We start from the raw sequence: 26,749 nt of genomic DNA, 5'->3' as shown, positions 1-26,749 counted from the left end.
CTCAGAACCTTTGCCTTTTGTGGAACCTTTGCCTTTCAGGATGACATGATGTATTTGGCAAATGCTTAATTGAACTTGGACAGCAAATCCCAGCAGTGATTCAAGAATAGAGAAGAGAACTTTAATTGGTTCGACCAATTCCAGACAGAACTGGCAACAATCAGCAGCAAGTCTGCTTGCCCAAAGAATAATTGAAGAACAGGGCCCAACATCATGGGGACATACATACAAAATGTTTTGGCCTTATTCCAAGTCGTGAATTTTAATACAACAGAAGCTGACAAAGTGGATACATGGGACAAAACAGACATCTAAGGCAGCCTAATGTTCTTGATGAAACGAGTCACGGAAGACTAAGCTTTTTAGGTATAGGAGGTTCTAATGACAGAGGAATTCATCAAGTGGTGCCAGTGAATCAACAGAAAAAGTCAGGCAAGAGAGAGACTGCCGACTGCTGAATGTGGTCCCTATGGCAGTTGTGGAAGGCCATCATGAGTTCACCTCTCCCTTACGTCATAGAATAAGGGAATACATACATGGTTGTATGGTAGCCAGAAACTTTGGACTTAGAACACAAGAGATAGCAACATTGTATGTCGACCTGGTACATCAGGAGGTATTAGAGAATGTTGAGGAAGAGGTGTTTCAGTCTTTAGCACCGATCTCCTCCATCAGTTGAACAAACCATGAAGAATGGACTCTACCAACTTGGGCTTGTGCTGCCTCCACTGTTAAGCAAAAACCCAATATCTGACCAATGCAGGTACAACCAATCCCTTCACTAAGTAAAATGCTCCACAGAAGAACAGATGTATGGAGGATGGAGGAAAACACATCAGTCTGTGTTCACTGTTGATGCCCTGGAGATGCTGTACACTATTGCAGAGAAAGAAGATGAGAGTTTGATTACTAGTATGTCACAAGTAATCAGCCATCATCACTGCCGTATTCATGCCAGTCATCTGTAGTCAACCTTTGGGCCAAAGCTCTTCGCCTTACACTGCACAAGGTCTTGCCATTCCCCATCACCATACAGAGGTGCCAGTCACGCACCTAGCTATCAAATTCACAAAAACTAGGGGATATGATGAGCTATGGAAGTGAGGCCACCACAGGTGAAAATCCTCCAATGATTACACTCACCAAGATGACAGGAAATCTCTTTGACAGCCAGTGAGTCTGGGCCCAAGACAACTCATTAGATTCCTTTTTTTGCAATATCAAGTGCTTATTGTCATTAGCTAAAAAGATATGTTCTGTGATATGAAAGGTCGCAAACGGGAAATACAACCAGCCATCACAAATGTGTATTGCACAAATAACTGTCAATAGCAGAACACAGCCCTATGTGTTTGTTGTTTTAACAGGCTATAGTCATGGTGATATTCTTTGTTGGAACTTCTTACAGATTTTACAAGCAATCATAGACTGTGGAAGATCAGAGCTTCAGATTGATGAAGTTATTCCAGCAATCACATGACAAAGATTGATTTTGGCAGTAGTTTGCCACTGGAGATGATGTTATCCCACCATAATCAATGAGAAGATTACAGTCATCAGTTGAGATGTCAAGTTAAACTGTGAGGCTTTTTTCAGTTGCAAATCGCCACTCAGGCTCACAAAATAAATCTACGTGCCAATGACAGTAGTATTGCGGGTGGTCAAGGAGAACTTTGGCTCACTAATTGTCACGAGCAACCTCAACTTATCCTAGGTAGGGACAGGCAAGCCAGTCCAGGAAAGTCAGCTTAGTGTCACAAAGAATCATACTCCACTACCATTACAGAAAATGCAGGGAATGAAGCCACTATTGAGCTGCCAATAGGATCTGGTCTGACTGAGGAACAATGTCAGCCATTAACAGCAGTTCTGTGTCAGTTTTTGGATGATTTCAAATCCACATTGAAGAAAAGACAGACCATCTGCCTCGTAATAAAACACCGTATTGACAGTGGGGATGATGCACTAATTAACCAGCACTCACATAAAGTTTCATTAGCTGAATGACAGACAGACTAGGAGAAAATGGAGATGATACTGCAAGAAGACATCATAGAATCTTCAGAGTATTCATGGTCCTCTGCTGTGGCCCTTGTAAAGGAGGAGGACAGCACTTAGTGTTTCAGTATCAACTTATGACTGAAAAAATTGTGAAGAAATTGTCCCGAATTGATGACAACCCGGACTGCTTGAAAAGAGTAATAAAGTGTTTCTCTGATACCGACATCCAGACAGGCTACTGGCAGATCAAGGATGACAAGACTGATGAGGAAAAAACTGCCTTCATTACTCCTGGTAGCCTCTGTGAGTTTAAAGTTATGCTGTTTGGACTCCAACCACCTTTGAACATATGATGGACAACCATCTTAGACATCTTAAAGAAGCAGTTTTTCTGTGCTATCTGGATGACTTTTTTGTTTTGTTCTTAAAGACATTTGAAGAACATCTAAGCTGACCAACAACTATAGTGAAGTACATTCAGACTGCAGGCCTCTTCCTGAATCAGAAAGCGAGCCTCTTTGTTGACCAAGAAATAGAAATCTTAGTGCATCTAGTGAATGGTGACGGAGTACATCCTGGTTCTGAGCCAGAGATATTTTTAGACTCCTCAGCACATTCATAATTTGACATTTTCTCAGAATACTCATACTACTGGTGATTCATAAAGGCTTAAGTACCAAGGCACGTACCTTGTAAAAACTATCATTGGGAGATGCCAAATTTTGCTGGAACAAGGCACAAGAAATATTGTTCCTTATCCTTAAGGAGGTGCTGACATCTCCAGTTCTAGAATTGTATGATGAGACTGCCATGACAGAACTTCACACCAATACTAGCAGTTTTGGGATAGGGGCCATTCTAGTACAAATTCAGGAAGTCATTGAAAAGGTGATAGTTTCTGCTTTCAGAGTACTCTCAAAGTCTGAGAAGCAGTACTCCACAACCAAGAAAGAGTGCCTTGTACTTCTTTGGACATATTTATTTGGCAAACCATTCACCATTGTGATGGATCACAATTTTCTTCACTGGATGACTGACATGAAGGATCCATTGGATCAGCTGGCAAGATAAGCACTAACACGTCATGAGTACAGCATCACACTGGTGTACAAAAATTGACATAAACACAAGGATGCTGCCCACCTTTCAAGGAGTCCTTCGGAGGAACACAGCAGCGAGGATAAAATCTCAACTGTTGATGCATTAAATGACATTGCTGCTGAACAGCAGATAGATTTAGCATTGCTGAAGACCATAGAAGCCTTGAAAATGAGAAACTGACCAAAGGAGGGTTCCAATTAATAAATGGAACAGTGTATAAGAGGAAGTATGACCTGATGTGGTGGAAGTGGTTTCTCATGATCCCAGCTCATCTGTGGCCAATGATCCAGGAGTATTGTCATGACACTCCAATACCTGGTCACTTAGGATTCATGAAGAATCTAGACTGAATCAGATGCGAGTATCACTGGCCAAATCTCTTGCAATCTATTAGACAAAATGTGGGATACTGTAGAGAATGCCAATGATGGCAAAACATGCGGCAGTTTCCTTTGTGGCATCTGGTAGCAATCCAGCCTGCAACAGCACCATTCCACCAAATTTAAATCAACTCCTTAGGGAGGTTCGCAAAGTTGACAAATGAAAAATGATGGGTGATAGTCTGCACTGATTACCTAACCCACTATGCTACCACCAAAACTGTGCCAACTGCCAAAGCTCTAGAAGCTGTGAAGTTCCTTGTAGATTATGTAATTTTAAAGCATGAGTGTTCCATGTGATGATCTCTGATCATAGGAAAGCTTTTCAGTTGTCCATCTACATATGAATGGCCTCAGAGAATGCTTTAATAAGATATTATCAAATATGCTCTCAATGAACATGCATGTTGAATAGGGAGACTGAGATACAATAATGTCCATCATGACATTAGCATGCAACACAGTGAAGCAAGATGCTATAAGCCTCATACCGCTCTTTCTGCTCCATGGGTGTGAGGCTGAAATGACAGTGGATACACTGTTCCCATTTCAACTGGACAATACTCATGATGGCTATGTGAAAGAAATCACCAGAACTGAAGAAGCAAGACAGCTGGCTCACACATGGACCTCAGACACCCAGGAGAGAGACAGAGAGTGCTAATGTGAAGCACTGACCAGAGAGATGTAGCCTAGGATACTTGTTATGGATTTTTATGCCTGTGTGAACAGTGGGACTGTTGGAAAAGTTACTAAAATATTGCTTTGGGTTGTATCATGTTCTTCTTTGTTTATTGGGCACGTTGATGTTCAAAGTAAGTGTGCTTTCAATGCTAAGTGTTATGTTTCATCAATGAGCCAGCTTTCGGGTTTGGACATGTGAGTGGTTATGTTGTGACAGTATTTTTAGTATTACACAGATGTTCATTTATTCTGTGTACCTCCTTTCTGTTACACCAGTGTCAAATACATTTCTGCCCATTGTGTTCGGGATTTTGGCATTCAAATGCTTCAAATGGCTCTGAGCACTATGCGACTTAACTTCTGAGGTCATCAGTCGCCTAGAACTTAGAACTAATTAAACCTAACTAACCTAAGGACAGCACACACATCCATGCCCGAGGCAGGATTCGAACCTGCGACCGTAGCGGTCGCTCGGCTCCAGACTGTAGTGCCTAGAACTACACGGCCACTCTGGCCAGCGATTTTGGCATTAAGTTAGATTAGATCATATTAATACTTTTTCTACAGATCATGAATACAACTCTTTGTAATGACTTGGAATGTGTCTCATAACAAAATTTTCTTTACCTGTCGTAATTCAACATGTTTTTTAATAACTGTGTGGTTACTAATTTATATCTTAAGCTTCATCTGTCGAGTAGAAGGAATTGTCATTGAGAAATTCTTTTAATTTGTTTTTAAATGATGATTGGCTATCCATCAGACTTTTGATGCTATTTGGTAAGTGACCAAAGGTTTTTGTGGCAGCATAATTCACCCCTTTCTGTACCAAATAACAAATTTTGTAAGTGAACACACACACACACACACACACATTGAAGCTACTGTGAATATCCCTAGTTTTTTAAACAAATGTCTGCAAGATGATCTTGAGTGGGTCTCAGCTATTATTCTGATTACGCACTTTTGTGCAATGAATACTTTTTCATTGATGATGACTTATGCCAAAATATCATGCCATATGAAAGCAGTGAATGAAAATAAGCATAGAAAGCTAATTTACTGATGTGTTTATTATTAAAATTTGCAATAAATCTAATTGCATAAGTAGCTGTACTCAGATGTTTCAGTAGATCATCAATGTGTTTCTTCCAGATCAATCTCTCATCAATGTCATCAATGCAAACTCCAAAAATTGGAATATTCTACCTTAGCTACTACAAGCTTGAGTTCAAACTCTATATCTATTAATAGTGTTATGTCATTTACTGTACAGAACTATACATACGGTGTTTTATTGAAATATAATAAGAGTCCATCTGCAGGAAAACACTTAATAATTTTCTGAAAGACATTATTTACAATTTCCTCGGCTAGTTCTTGTTTGTTGGGTGTGATTACTACACTGTTATCATCAGTAAAAAGAACTAGCTTTTCATTGTTGTGAATATTGAGTGGCAAATCATTAATATATTATATTAAGAACAATGAGGGACACAAGAATGAACCCTATGGGACCTCCCCAGTTTGAGGAATCTGCTGCATTTTCTGCATTATGTGAATGTTTATTTCAACCTTCTGCAGTCTTGTAGTTAAATATAAATTAAACAAGTTGTACATTGTCCCACTCATACAACAGTACTTAAGCTTATCTACAAGAATTTTGTGAGTTACACAATCAAAACTCTTTGAGAGATAATAGAAAATCATGATCAGTGATGTTCAGTTATTCAGAGCATTCCTGTTGAAAAGATTTCCAGAAAAGCAAATCGATATTTTGTTAGTACTTTATTTTTACAAATTTGCGAAGCTATTCTTGAGTACATTACTTTTTCAAGAATTTTGGGTAAAGGTGCCAGAAGTGAGACTGAGTAGCAGTTGATGGCATATCAGACCTATCCCTCTTTCTATACAATGGTTTAACAACAGCATAACCAATCTATTAGGAAAAATACCTTGTTACAGTGAGTTATTACATATTTGGCTGAGAATCCTACTTACCTGTTGGGAACAAGCCTTCAGTACCATGTTGCAAATGCCATGAATTCCATTCAAGCTTTTACTTTTGAGTGAGTTTATTATTTTCCTACTTTCAGAAGGAGAGGTGCATAGAATTTAAATTTTATCAGACTTCATAGGTATTGCCTCTTCCACATGTAGCTTTGCCTTTTCTAATGAACATCTGACTCCTATTTTCTCCACAACATTTAAAAAGATTATTAAAAATATTTCCAACCTCTGACTTTTTGTTAAGGGGACCTGGATGTCAAGGCCTGTAGCTTTTACTGGTATTATGAAATTTAATAACTCGAAAACTTTAATAGTTAGTGGAATGAGACTTTAACCAATAATAAGTATATTGTGGCCTCTACGTGGAAAAAAAAATTAAAAACTGTAGGATACATAGTGGAGCCAATACTGATTTTTATTGTATGTTCTGATTTGCATGTAATTTTTATTTTCGGTATACTGTACTCCCACACTATTTATAATAAAAGGTCAAAACAAATTTCCATAAATTTGCAATTGTTAAATTGTTATTTGAATGCACCATTTTGGAGGACTATTCTGCTTTACCATATGAAGATATGTCATCATGATCAGAAAGACCATTCTTAATAGGATAAATGTTCATTTGCTTAAATTTATTAAGACCTATGAAAATAAAATCTGCCAGTGTGCTGCTTTCCAGCACTACCTAAGTAAGAAAATCAACAACTGATGTTGAGTTAAAAAAACAAGGTCACTCTTCCTATAAGACCCTCCCAGAAAATCTACATTGAAATCCCCCAAATAATAATTTGCTTCCCTCTGTATGACAGGTATCGCAACAAAGAATCCAAGTTTTTCAGAAACTGGTGGAAATTTTCCAATGGGGATCTATACACAGCTACAATTTATTAAAAAAGTACCATCGTTTAATTTAATCACAGGAATATGCTTTTACATGTTGCTCTACATAAGTTCTTTTAGTTTCTAAATTTTTCACACTATGATGACTTTTAATATGTTTGGCAACTCCTCCTTTTTTCTGCACTGTGTCTACTTAAGTAAGTTTACATGCACTTACATTTACCTTTTCCATATCTTTTGACTATATGATGTAGACACAGGCATAGTAAATCTATTAAATCCTCAGTTCCTAAATCTTCCAAACAAACAAGAACCTCTTACACTTTGTTTTTCAATTCCCTGATGCAATATACTGACCATATTTTTCACTGTACTTTGCTGAGGATCTTGTGATATTGTAACATCTTTAGTACCTGCTGTTGGGACTCGCCGTTCTTTCAAAGTGCTGCCGCGCAGTTACGCGCGTCCTCTACATGCGGCGCCGTCTGCCAGCCATGCAGCAGCAGCGCCACCTAAGCGGCCAGCCAGCCAGCGGCCGCTACACTCGGACTCAGTTATGATTTGACTGTTTAAGTGTACACGCGTCTAACTCTGTTTACTTGATCTGTGACTTTCATGTATTGCGTCTTCCTTGAAATATATTTGTTCAACTTGAAGTTATAACAATTGGTGACAAGGTAGTGATTTTTCTTTTCCATCGTTGACCCACGTTTCCATGTCTACTTTAGAGCAACTATTGCAAGGTCTCATACAACAGCAAATGCTTCTCACAAATGCGATTCATGATTTTGTCGCGGCATCAAATGCGGGGCGTCTCTCGTCACTGTTTCTACCTCCTTTTCCTCCTTACGACGAGACGGCGGAAGACTGGTCTGATTACGAAAAACGTCTTCGACAGCACTTCTTGGCATTTCATGTCACAGATGAACAAACATGTAAGTCTCTGTTCCTTTCATGGATTTCACCTCAAATGTATCGGTTGTTGTCACAATTGGCTCCTTTGAAAGATGCTGTGTCTTTGTACTTTGCTGGAATGTGCTCACTTCTGTCCATCAATTTTCAAAAGCAAACGCATGTGGTAGCCTCTCGTGTTGCCTTTTATCGTTGTCAAAAACAACTGAATCAATCCTATTGCGCTTGGGCTGCTGAACTTCACGGCCTCAGTAGAAAGTGTCAATTTGTTACTGAAGTTCACAAAGAATCCTACGCTGATTCCGTGGTACGGGATGCTATTATCTGATCGGCACCCGACAAAGAAGTTAAGCAATGTGCCCTTCAGTTGGCAAATCCGACTCTAGATGAAGTCCTGTCCATCGCTCAGTCTTTTGAAATTTCTCGCAAATAGAAGCATGGGGCGATGTCGGGGAAATACAACCTCTGTGGGATGTTGACGAAGCATGTGTCGTGTCTCCGCTGGCCGTCATGGCCGTAGTATGCTCCCAAGTGCAGCCTCGGCCTAACCGTAAACAAACCTCTAAGAAACTGCAGCAAAACCCACGGCAACTTCCTTCATGTCCGCGGTGTTTTACGAAACATTCACGAGAAGATTGTCCACAACTTTGGGCTGTGTGTCACAAATGCAAAAAAAAGGGTCATGTGTCATCCGTTTGCAAATCCAACCGCATACATGATGTTCATGCACATGATGCTGATTCTGATTCTGTGTTGTCTTTCAATTGTACTTCTTCCCTTTCAGGGAAGTTATTCCTCACTGTCCAAATACTTGGTCGAGATGTTCACGTGCAGGTGGATACTCGTTCTGCTGCCACTATCATCAATTCTCAGACGTATCTTCAGATGGATTCTCCAATCCTGTCACCTGTCACTAGGCAATTACGGACTTACAATAAACAGAAGATTTCTCTCTTGAGACAATTTGATGCTGAGGTATCTTACAAATCTGTCGTTCGCACTGTTCCCATATTTGTAGTCGACCATAGTAATGCGGAGAATCTTTTTGGTTTCGATGCCTTTCGCATTTTTGGGTTCTCCATAGATGAATCTGTCAATATCGTCTCTGATGCTATTCCTTATGCTCAACTAGATTCCTTGTCGATGACATTTTCGTCCCTTTTTTCTCCTGGGTTAGGCCGTGCAAACGACTTTGAAGCTCATATCATGCTCAAACCCACAGCTCAGCCTAAGTTTTTTCGGGCTCAGCCCATTCCTGTGGCCTTTTGTGATCAGGTCAAATGGGAGCTGGATCGTCTCACTGCTTCAGGGGTCTTGCTTCCTGTCACTTCCAGTGAGTGGTCCTCTCCTGTCGTTTTCGTTGCTAAGCCAAATGGTGATATTTGTCTCTGTGGCAATTCAAAGCCACTGTAAATGCTCAATGTCTTATCATCACTTACCCTATGCCTCGACCTGAAGAATTGTTCACTAAACTTGCTGGAGGCCAGTATTTTTCTAAACTTGACCTGTCAGAAGCTTATCATCAATTTCCTCTTGACACTGCTTCCCGGCAGTTTCTGGTCCTTAACATGCCTTTCGGCCTTTATCAATACCAACGATTGCCATTCGTGGCTGCCAGCACCCCTGCTCTCTTTCAGCGATTCTTGGAACAGTTATTGCTCACTGTCCCTGGGTGTATAAATTACATGGACGACATTGTTGTCACTGGCTCCACCACTGACGAACATCTTCAAAATCTCCACACACTTTTTCATGTCTTACAGACTGCTGGTCTTAAGTGTAATCTTCAGAAATAAAAATTTTTTCAGGCATCTATCACATACTTGGGGTTTCAACTCTCTCGGGATGGTATTCGTCCGCTTCAGAAAACTGTCGCTGTGATCAATGCCCTTCCTCGCCCTACATCTGTTAAGGAACTGCAGGCCTTCTTGGGGAAAATAGCATACTATCACAAGCTTTTACTGTCTGCTGCTTCGGTGGCTCAGCCATTGCATCGCCTGTTGCATAAAAACGTGCCTTTTCAGTGGTCCGCGCCATGCGATGTGGCTTTCCAGAAATTGAAGACTATGCTGAAACAGGCTCCGTGCCTGGCTACTTATCGACCTGGCCAACATCTTGGTCTTGCCACGGACGCCTCTCAATACGGGGTCGGTGCAGTCCTTGCGCACCGTTTTTCTGACTGTTCTGAACAACCCATTGCTTATGCCCCCAAAACGCTCACGGATGCCCAAAAAAAGGTATTCTCAAATTGAAAAAGAAGCTTTGGCCATTATTTATGCTCTTCATAAGTTTGGTGTTTTTCTCTATGGATCCAAATTTCACCTTGTTACGGATCACAAACCACTTGCTTCCTTGTTTCATCCATCAACGTCACTTCCCGACAAGGCTGCACATCGCCTCCAGCATTGGGCTCTTTACTTGTCTCGTTTCAATTATGAGATTCATTTCCGGACAACGGCTCAACAAGCAAATGCTGATGCACTGTCTCGCCTTCCCATGGGTCCTGATCTGGCATTCGATAGGGACGAACTTTTGTGTTTCCACCTGGCTGTTGCCGAGCAGCAGGTTGTGGACGGGTTCCCCATCACTGGGGACCGGGTGGCGGCTGCTACGGGTTCTGACCCTACCCTCTCTCGGGTTTTACGCTGTATTCGGAAGGGTTGGCCAGATCGTCCGTCCACTAAGCCTTCTCATTCGTTGCGGAACTACTACGCTTTGTGTTACCGCTTCACGGCTAGGAATGGTGTTATCCTCCTTTCCACCGAAAATGCTTCGCCGCGTGTTGTGGTACCTGCATCTTTGCGTGCTTTGGTCTTGCGCCTCCTTCACCAAGGGCACTGGGGTGTCTCTCGCACAAAATCTCTGGCGCGTCGTCATGTGTACTGGCCCGGCATTGACTCTGAAATCGCACACATGGTCGCTTCCTGCGGCCCTTGTGCGTCACAGGCCGCCGCCCTGAAGTCATCTTTGTCACCGTGGCCTTCGCCTGAGAATCCCTGGGAGCATATTCATGCTGACTTCGCGGGACCTTTTTTAGGTACTTATTGGCTTCTTGTTATTGACGCCTTTCATTGTCCGTTGCATGTCGCCTACCACTGTGGCAACCACAAATGCTCTAGCTCACATTTTCTCTTTGGAAGGCCTTCCCTCTACTCCTGTTACTGATAATGGTCCGCAATTTGCCTCTTCCAATTTTGCGGATTTTTGTGCCCATCACGTCGTCATGCATGTTACAGCCCCTCCGTTCCATCCACAGTCAAACGGTGAGGCTGAATGACCGGTCCACACATTTAAGGCTCAGATGAGGAAACTCCTGACTTCTTCTGCTGCTGATGATGCACTTCTACAATTTATGGTTTCTTACCGTTTCACCCCCATGGGCGACCACAGCCTGGCTGAGCTCTTACATGGCCGACAGCCCCGCACGCTACTTCATCTTCTGCGGCCTTCCACCTCACGACCGCGGGTGCCTTCGCTTGGCCGGTTCACCGCCGATGACTTTGTATGGGTACGGGGATATGGCAGGTGGCCAAAATGGAGTCCTGGCTGCATCTTATGACACCGTGGCCAATGCCTGTATGAAATCCAGATGGACACGGGTGTTGCAGTGCGTCATTCGGACCAGCTTCAGCCTCATGTGCCAGCAACGCCTGTTCCGGATGCCGCTACACCACCTTCAGCTCTACCTGATGCTCAGGATACTGGAATCTCACATTACTCACAACATAGTTCTCACACCATCATATTGGTGCCAGCACAAGGACTGACGCCACCAGGAGACATGCCCATGCAGTAACCAGATGACCATCATCTGTTGGAGCATCTCTACTCGCCTCCTTCTCCTACAGATGCAGACACATCGCCCATGTCTCCTGTTATAACAACCAGACTTGCCGCAATGGGCAGATTGGTGCACGGGGCCCCAGCAGATTCGACCCCCACGTCTTGTGTCATCTTGACCCGTTATCATCGGGGACACTTCTGTCCATACGAGAAGCCTCCTCCTCAAGACTTTACGGCCAGTCAAACAACACCTATGGACGTTAGCAATCTACAGGTCACCTCCATCAAGACCCGTGCAAAAACTTCAAAGGGGGGAAAAGTGTTGTGACTCGCCGATCTTTCAAAGTGCCGCTGCGCAGTTACGCGCGTCCTCTACATGCGGCGCTGTCTGCCAGCCATGCAGCAGCAGCGCCACCTAAGTGGCCAGCCAGCCAGCAGCCGCTAGACTCGGACTCAGTTATGATTTGACTGTTAAAGTGTACACACGTCTAACTCTGTTTACTTGATCTGTGACTTTCATGTGTTGTGTCTTCCTTGAAATATATTTGTTCAGCTTGAAGTTATAAAACCTGCCTGTCTGAGTTTCTCATTAAGCTTAATTCCTTTCAATGTTGAATCACTGGATGCTGATCTTAGTCTAAAGAAGATGTACTCCCATGAGTTTCAGTGCCCCTCTTAAGGATTTTGCTATCAAGCCAGCCAATTTACCCTTCTCTTTCCAATTGAGATGCAGGCCATGCCTAGTGAAATCTCATCTACCAATTGCATCAACATGAACCAAACACATGTCTGATGCAGTAGCCACCTGAAGCAGCTGCTCTAACTCCATGTTGACCCCCCTTACAGAGGTGGTCAATGTCCTTAGTTTGATAGACTTAATGTACCAATTCCATCAGTTTACCAGGTTAACCTGGAACATTTCTTAAGCTATTCAGACCATTGCAATTGTTATTAGGTCTCCATGTTGAGTTTTGGAGAACATTATATTGTTGTGTTTTTAACTATTACTTCAAATCTAAACGTTGTGAGCCATTTCATGGTTGTCCTCCACAAGATGTACTGGACAACCAAGGTAGGGTCCTTCTGCTATCCTCATTGCAGTGGATGAAGTGTACATTTTCATCACATGGAAGGCTTTGATCACTTCTTGTCCATTGCAGTGTTAAACTGATGTAGTTATGGATGATTTGGAAATGAAATAATGGGTGAGAGTGTCAGCATGCAACCAACTTTTCTTCAATAGTACAAAGGAAGCTGCCAAACTTAATGTCCCCACCTGGTGGAAAGTTCCCAATCACCAATTCCACATGTCTTTAATACATAACATGGGGAAGACACCATTCAGCAGTTTCATAATCAAAAACTGAATGCTGCTAATTTTCCTTCCTTTGGCAGCAAGACCGCCATTGTTTGTACTACTTCCTCAGTAATTCCCATGAATGTCTCCCTGCTGTTCTCGATAAGCTCTCACTTGTGATGTGATGATGATACATTTTTCTTAATATTTTGGCTTACTTTTTAGTGTGCCCTATTTTCATACTTTAGTTGCAGAGTTTAGTTGCCCTAGTGACAAACAGTTTGACATTGGTAAAACAATAATGGTTCAGATATATTCTGTTCACACACATCCCTTTTTCTTCTTTCTAATTCAAAGACTTGCTATAAGCCTGCTAAGTAAAATTGTGGTGCATGGAATCTCTTTGTCCGAGTTGTCTTTAGATTCAGAATGTTCCTCTATCCTTATGAACTGTAACATAAATCTTATTTATGGACACTCCATTACTTCCTGGCAGAACAGTTCCATATGTATGTATGCATTAAAAATGTAATGCAAACTGTAGTGTTAATCCATGTTCTTCAGTATACTAACATAGGTTCAATCAGTGAATTTCTTCTCAAGGGCTGTTAATACAGATTTACTGAAATTTAATCAAAAACTTTACGTAAATCTATAGGTCTCAGTAAAATGGTAATTCATATTTACTGCTCCAACCTATAATTTTGTTCACAACTTTCTTTTGATTAACTGTGCTATGTACACTTCTAAAGAAAGTTCATGCATTTGTTTGATTAAAAATCCAATGTTTGTTTTATGTGTCTAGTAAATATTTTGTACATTATAAAGAGGTTCCTGGCAAGCCTACACTTTATGTCTTTCTCTCTTACTTCTTGTGAGGTTGAATTATTACAGCATTGTTCTAGCTTTTAGGATATTTTCTTCCTCCACACACATTCTGTAAATAATTTTGGAAATTAATTTTGTATAGTTTTGCTTCCAGCTTGAACAGTTTCTGTTGAAACAACATTACCTTCAGGCACTTTTACATGCTTTGTACTGCAAATGGCTTTATACACATCATGTGGCATTGTGTCAGGCATTTCATTATTTCAGGCATTCGAATGCTAGTGCAATTAATCAAATAGTAGTACAATTTTCTGTCTGTTATTATTAATGAGCCATCTGCTATCTCAACAGATGAATTAGTGTTTGCTCAACAGATGTTACTCTTTTGTTTTCTTCACACTCATAGTGTTTTCATTTGTTTCTCTTACCACTTTTTCATATAAATTCTCACTTTCTCTCAAGAAATTTTCAAATCGTTATTTTTTTAAATGCAGTTTAGTTCCCTTTCCAATTACTTGAAACTTGCAACAAGATGTTGGTTTCACTTTCTAAAACTTCATATGAATGTTGGTTGTTCATGAGAAAATCATGTTATGCCCAGGTAAGAAGAAGTAATCTCTACTAGCACAAGTCAGAATTGGGTAACAGCAGGAGTGAGGCTATGGAGACTTCTGTTTATTTTTTCAAAATATTCTTGACATGTTAATTGAAATCCCCCTGCTGACCTGTGACTATGGAAGGGCTATACTCAACACCATGCAGGATCTCAACAGTCCCACGTGACCAATGCTCAAAGGGACAGACTTATTTTTCATTCAGCCTTGCAGGACCATTCAGCCACATCACATACCTCTGGAGTCAGGAAATGAGCTTGTTTGCAGTGGATAAGTGTCCACAAGGACAATGTGACAACATCTGGAGCACTACGGACTGCTAGCACAATGACCATTGTTGTGGATTGTCTTGATATAGCAGCAGAGAGAGGTGCACCTACAGTGGTGTGCTTATCAACAACACTGGACACTAGTGGCATCCTGTCATCTTTTCAGGCGAGTCCTGCTTCAGCTCTGTCAAAATTTGTTGCTCGTATACTTCACAGAAGTAGCCAGCAGTGGTTGCTTCTGCCTGTTAATGTATAACTTGACTCTTTCCACCTCCCTGAAGGCTCTCCTTGAAGCTCCCAAAGGGCTCTATTGTTAATGGGTGCATCTGCATTGATCTGCTGACTTTGCAGTGACATTTTATGTTGACAGGACCAGACATTGCCAGCATGGGCTTAACAGGATCTGTTGATGATCATACACAGAAAGAGGCAGAAGAGGAAAATGCTGAGTTAGATCTCGATGGAATAGATGATGCTGAAATTGACTCATATATTATGTCAGAAAAAGAAACTAAATATAAAGATGATCTCTGGATGAAAATTAATGCTGCTTATCTCGAGAAACAGAAAGGTAATTATCTTAATTTTTAGTACTACAATATAACTATAGCATAATTGCATCATCTGGTTTTGCTTATTGTGGTTTGTGTTCCCTGACTTTTCAAATCACTGGAGGTAGCTTTTGATTCCATGAAATTACAATCGAAAAAATGAAGTTTAACTCTGTTTATACCTACAATCATTTTAAAACTTAGAAACACCTTCAAGGACTTTGCTTTGACAAGAGGTGAGGTTGTGGGTCTGTCAACAAAGTCAAACCTTTTACAGTGGCGGTATCAACTAACTAGTCTCTTAGTGAGAGAAATATGTTCATTACCAGGATGACTATGTTGGGAAATAAATATGGAGACATGAAGAATAAAGGTGTAGAATGTTAATAAAGTTTGTTTTATTTTAAAAGCTTTAAAGTGTCAAATATAAGAAATTTAGAAGCATTGCTTACTCCCTCGTACCATAACCATTGTCACTTAGCCATTATCCACCCCATTTTGTTTTTGGATATATGAACTTTTTGTTTTTGGACATTTGAAACCTTCATTTATTCCCTCCCCTCCCCACTCCCTTATACTCCCTGTAGGCTGGAAACCACTTCCATGGCATCAGACGTGATGACTGCTCCCTGTGGCACATAACCAGCTTTCGGTAGATTTAATATCCATACCAGAAAACCCCAACCCTGGTTCACTTAATGAAGTGGAAGGGTGGAGTGAAAACCTTCAAAGTAAATTTTCAGCAAAGAAGTAGATCTAATAATTAAGTCTTTGATTGTGACGCATCATCGTTTGTCGTTTCATATGAATTTGAGTGAGATTGGTCAGCAGGTCTAGAATAGATTTGTTTTGACTTTATTATTTAAAATTATTAAAACATTGAAGACTGTTTTTTAAACAAGTTGTTGGACCTGAATTTGAAGCACTTTACTACAAATCTTCCAGTGGTGCACATTCATTGTGTGTGACGTATCTACACTTGGCTACAGACTGCTTTGTCAAGCCTACAAATATCCAGTGTCAAATTTCATCACATATTATCTTAGTTTACAAAGATTGCTAAGTGAAACATGAATGAAATGAGGCAATCAAAATATATTTCATAAGTACATTGTAGTGGAAAGGGCTGGTGAATACATCAGTAATGTAGTCTGTTACCAGTGATATGGAGAACAACCTGACCGCCATGTGCTGGGCCACACGGTAGAAATGATGTACTCACTGAGTGGATAAAATTATGTAAGTTTCAAGATGGCCAGTAAAAATCTGTAGTGAGTAATGTTTGATGTTGGTGCTCCATAGCTTCACTTTGTAACTATTCCCAAAAATTAGGAGAGACTGGTTTGAAATATGGAATTATCTTTAATTAGTGTCAGCATACCTCACTGAAATGTTTGGGTGAAACTCAGTGGTATCATTTGATTAATTCTTACTATTGTAATTTGTATACCAAGAAGACATAGGGCAGATAAATTAAAATTAATGTTGTTTAATAGTAATCAACACTATGCAAGCAGTCGTTTAGGTAGGCATATGTATTACATGTATTATTTTGTTGGAATATTCTGCAAATAGGTTCAACAATGATCTATACTATCTATATTGCTGTAAATAAGTTGGTGACTCATTGATTAAAAAATTGAATATGTATGTGTTATCCATCTATAACTAGCTACTTTACCTTTAGGATGATAGAGATTTTTTGAAAAATCCAAGAATTCTTTCACTACTAAAATTTACTTGGGAAGAGAGCAGCAGTGGGTCAGTAATGGTAGAATTCTATAACTATTGAAGACATCTAAAACATAGATGTCATTATGATGATGATGATGATGATGATCATCATCATCATCAGTGTCATCACCGTCATTATCTTCATTATATTCCAAGAATTCTATGGCTGGCACTGCTTCTTGCTTTCCGTATTCCACTTTCTCCGATAATGCCAGTTCCTCGTTTGTAGTCCTCTGGCATCCATCATGTCGTAGACTTCTTGACCCCAGATCCTCTTAAGCTGTACATGCTTTCTTGTTTCTGTTGAGTTCCAATACCTCACTTTTTTTGCTCATCAGCTGTTGTCCATCATCATACTGTTTTAGACATTTCATCTTTATCATGTCTGTTATTGATTTATCAACACCTGTAGCCTTCCTTATGAGGGTATTTGGTGCGCAGTCTAGCTTGGAGATGCCACAACTTCAGCTCCAGAAGTCCATTTATAGTACAAGCTACTTGTTTCTCTGATGCTAGTTTCTTCCCATATTTCTGCTCCCCACCTAGAAATATTTTCAAGAACTGAGTGATATATTACCTGTTTCATTCTTTTTGTTGTTTCGTTATTTCAAAGGACTGAGTTCAGTTGACGTATGGCCCTCTTGCCCTGCCCTGTTTTATTATTTATGTCATCGGCACTTCGTCCATTTGATGATGTCAAACTCCCAGACATGTAAAAGACTTAAATCCCCTGCTCTTGATTTATGCCTAAACTACCCATTCTTATCTTCAAAGCATTTTGCTGACCTTGGCCCATCAGACAACCCCTATTGTCATTTACCACATTGCCCTCGTACTGACCAACAATGGGATAATTCGTTCTCCACCCAGTACATGTATTCAAGTCCACAATAATTAAATTTTCTTTTTGAGCATTCAGATCCCCAATAATAAAATTTTATTTTTGATCATTTATCTTCTTCAGTGATCCTGTCACCCCCACATAAAGTTTTTCTTTTTCCTCCATTTTGGCACCATCATTTAGTGCATACATAGCCATTATCATGACTGAATGGCTTAATGTTTTCATGTTCATCTGCAGAATCCTTTCTCTAATCTGATCCTAGCCTTAAAACTTTCATTTGCATCTCCAGAATTCTTTCACTAATCTGGTACTAAGATTTTATATCTTTTTTGTAAATTTTCCTGTTAGGTATGGAGACCCCAGTTCTGGCTCTCTCGTCTTTAGGCATAGTTATCATAAGAATTTAAAATGCAAACACAAAAGTGATAATAAAGTAAGATTTTCATGTTTCGAAAAAAGCAAACTTACAGGAATAGAAGGGAGTGGTAGGGAACCAAAAGGTTGACTTCAGTTTATTGATAGAACTATAAAAAAGTGTAGCTTCAACATCATTGTTTCCTATGGTGCTTCATTTCTGACAAAAGATAACCAATTGTCCCATACCAGTTGGTTTGTTTCAACAATATTAAATTAAAGTTAGTTATAAGTGTAGCAATTTGTTACCACCTATCAACCTGTGGGCAAACACACAACCATGTAATAAATTTAGTGGGTCAACTACCAGCCTAATTACAGTCAATAAATAGATCAGAAACACAGTTAAATATGAAACATATTATATTTACTCAATTATAAGATTAGATTAGATTCAGTTTTTGTTCCACAGACCCAAAAAATTAGATGATTCTCATGGTTGGGAACATGTCTGATAAGGTTTTCCCCAAATTTGTCATTTGAAAACTATAGGGTCATCTTATATTCATGTATTAAACTATTTCTGCTGAGATCAACGTTTTACATTGTTTGATAATCTGCTATAAGTGTTGCCTTACATTTAGTGATAAAGCTTGAGCTGTTGAGGTCATGTGCAAATTTATTTTGAAAAATTCAGAAGGGTAGGGAGGGCAAATGATACTTGCACTTGGTACAGTATTGATCTTGCTTGACTAATCATATGACATTTGACTTGTGCAGTGCTAGTGCAAGGGATACGCAAGAAAATATCAACTAGCCACCACAATAATCTGCTTAAAATTTGACAATTTTGTGAAAAACAGGAGGATATAGAATTCAATGCTGTTATCTTACAAATCTTGTTTTATTTGAACAGATATGCAATAAATGTTGTCATACATGGATTGATACTGTATAAGACATGTATGGTGCTTGTTAAGTAAAGTTAACCTCGCAAGGCAAAATGTTGTCCTTCAAAAAACATAACTTGATTCTCAATGCAAGTCAGTATATTATTTGTCTTATGAGATACTGCAATGATTTACCAAGTGGGGTGCAAAGGAGAATTTCTGTCATTGGTCTCTTATTAGAATACTGAGTAAAAACATTACCACCTTTTAATCAGCTTTAGAACAAATGGTGACATGCAGATGAAACAAGAAAGAAAAGTAATCAAGAATAAAACGTCTAAAAAAAGTCATATTAAACTGGCTAAAATTGTTATCAGGATAATGAATTACAGTGCCAAGACGTCTTATGGAGAGAGTCCAACAGAAGTCACTAGATCACAGAATGAATGACAGTTCGAGAATCTTAGTGAATCATGATTGCAATCTTTTATTTAAGCACTAGTTGTTTTTGTTACACATGGCCTGCATCCTAGAAGATATTGCAGTCCATGCTTCACAATTGCTCAGCACAGCATTACAGAAGGGTTGGAGAGGGAACAGTGATACCAGCTTGGCTGAGAACTAGGATGGTTTGGGGAGGGGAGCAGTGAACAGGCAGCAAATTCCATCAAGCTCCCAGCAATGGGAACATATACCACTTCAGTTTCTCTGAATCCATTTGAACTGACTTTAAAATTAGACAGATACACAACAGTAGTACACATTTCTGGAAGAGGTGGTAAAAGACTACATAGGGGCCAGTGGCATACTTACGTGTTTCCTGCAACAATGTTGTTGATGCTCACTGTGAGGTATAACGGGAACAAAAGGGAGTATGTCAGCTGCTAGTTCTGTGCAGCCAATGAGAGAGCAATGGGCAGACAATATGTTTGGAAGCAGCAAACATTGTAACATTCTCACATCAGTATAGAAGCAAAATCTGATATATTCAGCAAGAAGCAGCTGCATTCTCAGGTTCCATCATAATCGCAACCTCAGATGTTGCAACATATTCAAAAGAAACAGTGAAATATTTGTGATAACAAAGATAAAATTCATAACTGTGCTATTAGGATGACAGTGATGTTTAAAAATAGTAATACCACAGACAACAGGCATAAAAGGAGAAAAAGGTAGTAAAGATAAAAATTAATGTAAACCATTTCTTTTTATTTTAATTCTTGTGTTAACAAAATGTAGACAATCAATAAATGACTTAAGTTTAAAATAGATATAATGCTGATGTGCCGATGTCCTTGTGGGGGTGGTTCCCCTGTAGGAAGGTGGACGGGCACAGCCAGTGGAGTATGCTGCCACGGCAAACTGTGATGCTGGTGGATATCATTGTGGAAGCAAAAGTCATAAAAAGAGATGAACCGAAAAACCACTTTACAAGAGAGGCCTTCAGCATGAATGACAGAGGACAATGCCTTGAGAATCATGACTGCTGTGGTAGATAAACAACAAACAACATAAGAAAACATGGAAAAGACATCAACCAACAGTCAAAAAGTGTCTAAAAATGGTCCAGCAATCTTGATATCACTTCTGTCCCAAGGTATTGTTGGTACTGGCCAAGGTGAAAAACAGCGTGCAGTGCTGCCTGTTGATTTAGACACTTGTCGCAGACTGTGACCCACTGTTCCACCTAGTAATCAATGTGTTTAAGCACTGGGTCTGTAGCTACTGGGGATGTAATCCTGGAGTTGGCAATGGAGAAAGTATCAAATAGTCTGTCATGCTTTCATGGCAAATGGAAAATATGATGATTTGTCTTGAGCAGACAATGGATTGAGCACTAATGCATATGCCACTATGTAGCATGGAAAGACAACAGAGAATTCAAAAGTAACAAAGCCTGGAACTCAAACAAATTCTCAGCATGAGGATCATTAACAACCCCGTAAGTGTTTTGATGGAACACAACTTTATAAATTGACTAACAACAGGAATGTGATGTTTATTGTAGCTTACCAGATGACGTTTGCAGGAGCCAGTGGCTGGGAGCTCAGCCATGCATATGTTTGAGGGTTGAGGAGTGAAACAGCTATTCCAGTGTTCACAAGCAGCTCCCTCATGTTGCATAAAGCAAGAGGGGCCAGAGGAAAATGCTGCATGGTGTCCTTGTTGTTGTAGCTGGTTGAGTTGTTCATTGCGGTGAGGTTTCCTGGTATAAACTGCAGTGACTTCCTCTTCTCACAGTGAGCTTGCCCCATGCACCGATGTGGTTCACAAACGATGATGCCTTGCTGAGTCATACTGCGGTGGCTGAAACCATGCTACACAGGCCTCTGTTGTGATTACGACTGGGGGACATGGTGGCTGTGGCAGTGGGACAGGCCAGTGCCCTGTCTCAGTGACCATCCATGGCAGTCGCTGTTTAGCATCAGCAGGCCAGGGTTCTCAGCTTCAGCCCACTCGTGGTGTTTGTGCAGTGTCCCAGGACGATGGCGCTAGTGCGTTACCACAATGCACACCAGGTGATGACTCCCATTACAGGCAGCTGCCTGCTGATGGCATCTGATGATAGTGATGGTGATGACTACAGTGGTGGCATCACTACTCCAGTGACGGCATCACTCTGGTGCCTCCTAGGCTAAGACCCGAATTATGATTATGACTGTTACGATGACTGCGATGACTCCGAATTAGTGGTGGCACTGAGTGACACAGGCTCTTTGTCACTCCAATGCCTCAAGATGTTTGCAGTTCTTCCTCCCCAGTAGGCCAGTGGAATATTCCGATGTAACTGACCCAATTACCACTCTCAATGTTGACACTCTCACATGTGGCAAGATGCTTCTTGTCACATCCCCCAGTGGTCGGTGATACAGTGTTCTCCTTTGTGTTCCTTAACTCGACACTCCTCTGAGACACTTGTATCATACCATTGACAGCAGAACAAAATGTAACACACATATGAGTTCTGGCTCCCAATATTCTTACACGTTTTAACTAACTTCATTACTCTAAAACTCCTACCTTTAACTAACTTAATCACTATAATCATTTGACCCTTTACACAACAGTAAAGAGTGCTCTGACAAACCACATCTCCAGGCACTAGGCAGATGATCGCATCCCTAACCATGAAGACTGCATATGATGTGGGTCAGATTGTAGGCAGAAAAGACGTGGAGACTGACATGGCTGCTTGTGGCACTAGCAAAAATTAAACATGAGTGGTAAGGGCATGGGTGAGCAAGCTATGATAAAAAGAGAACAAACAACACAAGACAGCAAAGGAGAGTGAAACAGGTCCTGAAATGGGGGATAGCCAACACAACAACTAAGAGAAACGGGCCAGTTCCTAAAAAGGGGGCCAATGAACAGAACAACAAAGAGAGGGAGGCTGTGTCTGAAAAGGAGACCAATGAATATAGCAGTGAGAGCACGCGAGAAGAAATTGAAGACAGAAACAAAGCCATACAAGTGTCTGTGTCTGTTACCCAAAATATGAAAAATTTCTCCTGGATCCACGAGTAAAAACTTGCTGAACTGCAACAGAGTCATTGGATGGCTAAAAACAGTGGTAGTGCACAGGGAGATGGTGGAATCTGCATTGTCAGCATAGCCATGAAGTCATCTAAGAAGAAGTTGCTGTTGCTGGAGAAGTGAACAAAGAACTGCGTACATGGAGAACTACGTGAAAAAACATTCACTGAAGTTAGGCACACAAAAGATCCAAAGTTGAACCCAGGAAAGTTCTGTAACAGAGCACACCAAAGTTCTACTCATTGCCACTTGTGTTGTGGCTCTAAACATGATAAAAGATACGGTTGTCAGAAACCAGGAAGTAACAGAAGTAATGACTTGTACAAGACTTGTCGGCACTTGCAGACTGGTGACAAATACAGACTGCTGGCTGGAGCCTGTGAGTGGTAATATAAAGAGCATTTGCCAACCAGGGGCCACTGTCGCTCAGCTGAGGCAATTGAGGCACCAAACCATGATTAGCAACCTCTGGTGGGGGTGTGGAGCAGCCAAATGAGTGCTACTCAAAACTGTGAGATTCATGCCATGTTAGGGGCGGCAAAAGTGTAGTATTGTACAGATTACTATAATACCAACACACAACAAATAAAATAAATCTCCAGAATTGCAGATTGTTGCACCAGAATGAATGTGTTCAAACTACCTGCTACCATGTTATCACAAGCTAACATCAGCTGCTCTTAGGCTGCTCAGCTCTTACCCAGACCAAGAACACCAACAAAAGACCTTAAATCTGCACTGCTTTCTTCTTTCATAGCTTGTTCCTGTAACCACTGTTATGCTAAAGTTAGCTTTTAAGTTATAGACCATCATTTGACATTATTTACAGTTGATGTACATATTTTATATTACACAAATAAGATACAGCTTTATGATATGTTTACAGCCCATTATTATACAGATTAATTTTATACATACCAATAATCATGGTTTTTAGAGGCTATTTTTGCAATACAAGTTGAAACTGCAGGAACTGCAAGTTCAAAACTTGATTCTTCATGCCCTTACATTACTGCTTCGGTCAAACGCCACTCTTACAACATCACACTACCAGAATTTCATACTAATGTGTATAAACAGTAAAAGACAATAATATAAACTTTTTATGCAGAGGTTAATCTTTTTTTTGTAATTGTTGTGGATACTTTGCTATGGCACACAACAATTGTAGTATGATTTTCTTGTTTATAACATATTCCTCTTTTGTTTAAAATTGTCTCATAGCCTCAAGCTGTTAGTAACTTCATTCTCTGTCAGATGGTATATCATTTGTTTGTCAATGGTGTCTGTAAGTGTAAATATTTTTATTATAAACTACAGAGTGTGTGTGTGTGTGTGTGTGTGTGTGTGTGTGTGTGTGTGTGTGTGTGTGATGTGACTTACCGAACGAAAGTGCTGGCAGGTCGATAGACACACAAACATACACATGAAATTCAAGCTTTCGCAGCAAACTGTTGCCTCATCAGGAAAGAGGGAAGGAGAGGGAAAGACGAAAGGATGTGGGTTTTAAGGGAGAGGGTAAGGAGTCATTCCAATCCCGGGAGCGGAAAGACTTACCTTCGGGGGGAAAAAGGGGTATACACTCGCGCGCGCACACACACACACACACACACACACACACACACACACATCCATCCGCACATACACAGACATAAGCAGACATTTTTCTCCATTACTACTTTTTTGTTCTTGACTGGCAATAATTTTATTGGAATCATCAGTCTTTTTTTTTTAATATATAATTTAATTTTAGATGTGCTCAGAACTTCATCACATTAGTGTGCTGCTTGCAAGCACCGCAGTTTACTTAGTGACATGGGGTTTTCTGGAAGTGGTGACATAGCTGGCCATGACTCAGCAGCCTCAAGCTTTTTTATGGCATGCAGTATATCTCACATACCTTATATAGCCATCTTGCTGCAACTCCACCATTTATATGTCACTCAACTTAATCTTTGCTCTTCCTGATAGATTTATACATGTAAAATCTATAGCTTGTTGAGTTATATGTTCATCTGTAAAGGTAGCCACACATAGAACACTAATGCGATCCATTCTCAAGTACTGCTCGAGTGTTTGGGATCCCCACCAGGTTGAATTAAAGGAAAACATAAAAGCGATTCAAAGATGTGCTGCTAGACTTGTTATCACTAGGCTCGATCAGCATGTGAGAACTACAGAAATGCTGTGCGAACTCGAATGGGAATCTCTGGACAGAAGACACCATTCATTTCATGAAATAGTACTGAGAAAACTTAGAGATCTGGCATTTGCTGCTAATTGCAGAACAGTTCTACTGCTGCCAATGTGCACTTCATATAAGGACCACAAAAACAGGACAAGGAAAATTAGGACTTGTACAGAGACATGACAGTCATTCTCCTGTCACTGTATTTCCGAATGTAACAGGAACGGAAATTACTAGTAGTGTACTTGTAGAGTATGTATGTACATGTGGATCAACACTAGACATTAATCCTGAGGCAATAAATGCTTGTTTGCTATGTAATTGTAGTTCTTTCAGATCTGATTTAAAAAATTTCCTTTCATAGTATGGAGACCTATAATACATTAGTTTAAAACAAACCATCTATAACCCCTTGGAGAAGCTGGTATTGACTTGACAACTATTAATAAAAAATAAAGAAATAAAATGTGTGTGTTTTAAAGTATTGTCCGGACCATGAACATTTGAATTGAAGTCCAAAAAAGCAATAGCTCATTGTCTGCAAATACCATTTACAGAATCATGTTAAAGGGGAAATCACAAACAATTCTCAAGCAAACGTAATTCAACTGAGAAGGTTTTCCGCTGCCAGACTTCTGTACTTCATAAAAAATTTAGGAACTTAAATGGATTTGAACAGCATATTCAGTACAAAATTAATAGCATGGTTTGTAAGCCACTTCCCAGGCTGTGGCTAAGCCATGTCTCCACAATATCCTTTCTTTCAGCAGTGCTAGTTCTGCAAGGTTCACAGGAGAGCTTCTGTAAAGTTTGGAAGGTAGGAGACAAGATACTGGCAGAAGTAAAGCTGTGAGTACCGGGCGTGAGTCGTGCTTCGGTAGCTCAGATGGTAGACCAGTTGCCCGCGGAAGGCAAAGGTCCCGAGTTCAAGTCTCGGTCGGGCACACAGTTTTAATCTGCCAGGAAGTTTCATATCAGCGCACACTCTGCTGCAGAGTGAAAATCTCATTCTGGAAACATCCCCCAGGCTGTGGCTAAGCCATGTCTCCACAATATCCTTTCTTTCAGGAGTGCTAGTTCTGCAAGGTTCGCAGGAGAGCTTCTGTAAAGTTTGGAAGGTAAGAGACGAGATACTGGCAGGAGTAAAGCTGTGAGTACCGGGCGTGAGTCGTGCTTCGGTAGCTCAGATGGTAGACCAGTTGGCCGCGGAAGGCAAAGGTCCCGAGTTTGAGTCTCGGTCGGGCACACAGTTTTAATCTGCCAGGAAGTTTCATATCAGCGCACACTCCGCTGCAGAGTGAAAATCTCATTCTGGTTATTGAAGATGATTACCAGTTTTTTATAACATTATTCCAGATGCTGCTCGCCCATCCAGTGACAGTTTGTTATTAAAAATAATTTGATATCTGCTTTATAAGCATGTTTCATTTTACCTGGTTTCTCAGGACTGTCGAAGTATAAGTACCCCTTATTTTCTTTCCAGAAAATCTCTATAGTGTAATATGGTCTACACATATATATACTTTGTGAGAAGAATTCTTTTGATTGTGAACACTGTCACTCATGCACAGTGGTTTGTACATTTTTATCCCTTCTGAAATTCTTGCCTTTCAGCAATTATTTGAACTGTCTGAACACATGAAAGACATTCGAGGTGAGGTCTGGTGAGTAAGGTGGGTGATTGAGACATTGAGTAAGGTGGGTGATTGAGACATTAGAATTTCATATTTTGTGTTGTTGATACAGTTGAACAGGAAGTATTGGGAAGAGCATTGTTGATCAAAAGTCCTCATTGTTCACTTCTGATTGCAGGGTGAAGATGATTTTGAAGTAGCTTTGAGTATGAATTACTGGCCACAGTGTTAATCCCCTTTCCAAATTACACTCCAAAAATATTCCTTTTTCACCCAATAAAGATAGAGAGAGCATGAG

General features: G+C 40.4%; 1 protein-coding gene across 2 annotated transcripts in view; it reads left to right on the top strand.

Moving 5' to 3' along the window:
• LOC124789919 (transcription factor IIIB 90 kDa subunit) overlaps window positions 1–26,749 on the top strand; it is a 378,195-nt gene that overhangs the window by 334,864 nt on the left and 16,582 nt on the right. For both annotated transcript variants that reach the window (XM_047257442.1, XM_047257452.1), the window contains exon 10: window positions 15,093–15,293. In XM_047257442.1, the coding sequence (XP_047113398.1) occupies window positions 15,093–15,293 (201 nt within the window). The remainder of the gene's footprint in view (window positions 1–15,092; window positions 15,294–26,749) is intronic.

This window comes from Schistocerca piceifrons, chromosome 1 (genome assembly GCF_021461385.2).
Source record: "Schistocerca piceifrons isolate TAMUIC-IGC-003096 chromosome 1, iqSchPice1.1, whole genome shotgun sequence".
Taxonomy (NCBI): domain Eukaryota; kingdom Metazoa; phylum Arthropoda; class Insecta; order Orthoptera; family Acrididae; genus Schistocerca; species Schistocerca piceifrons.
This window is presented reverse-complemented; position numbering and strand designations above follow the sequence as displayed.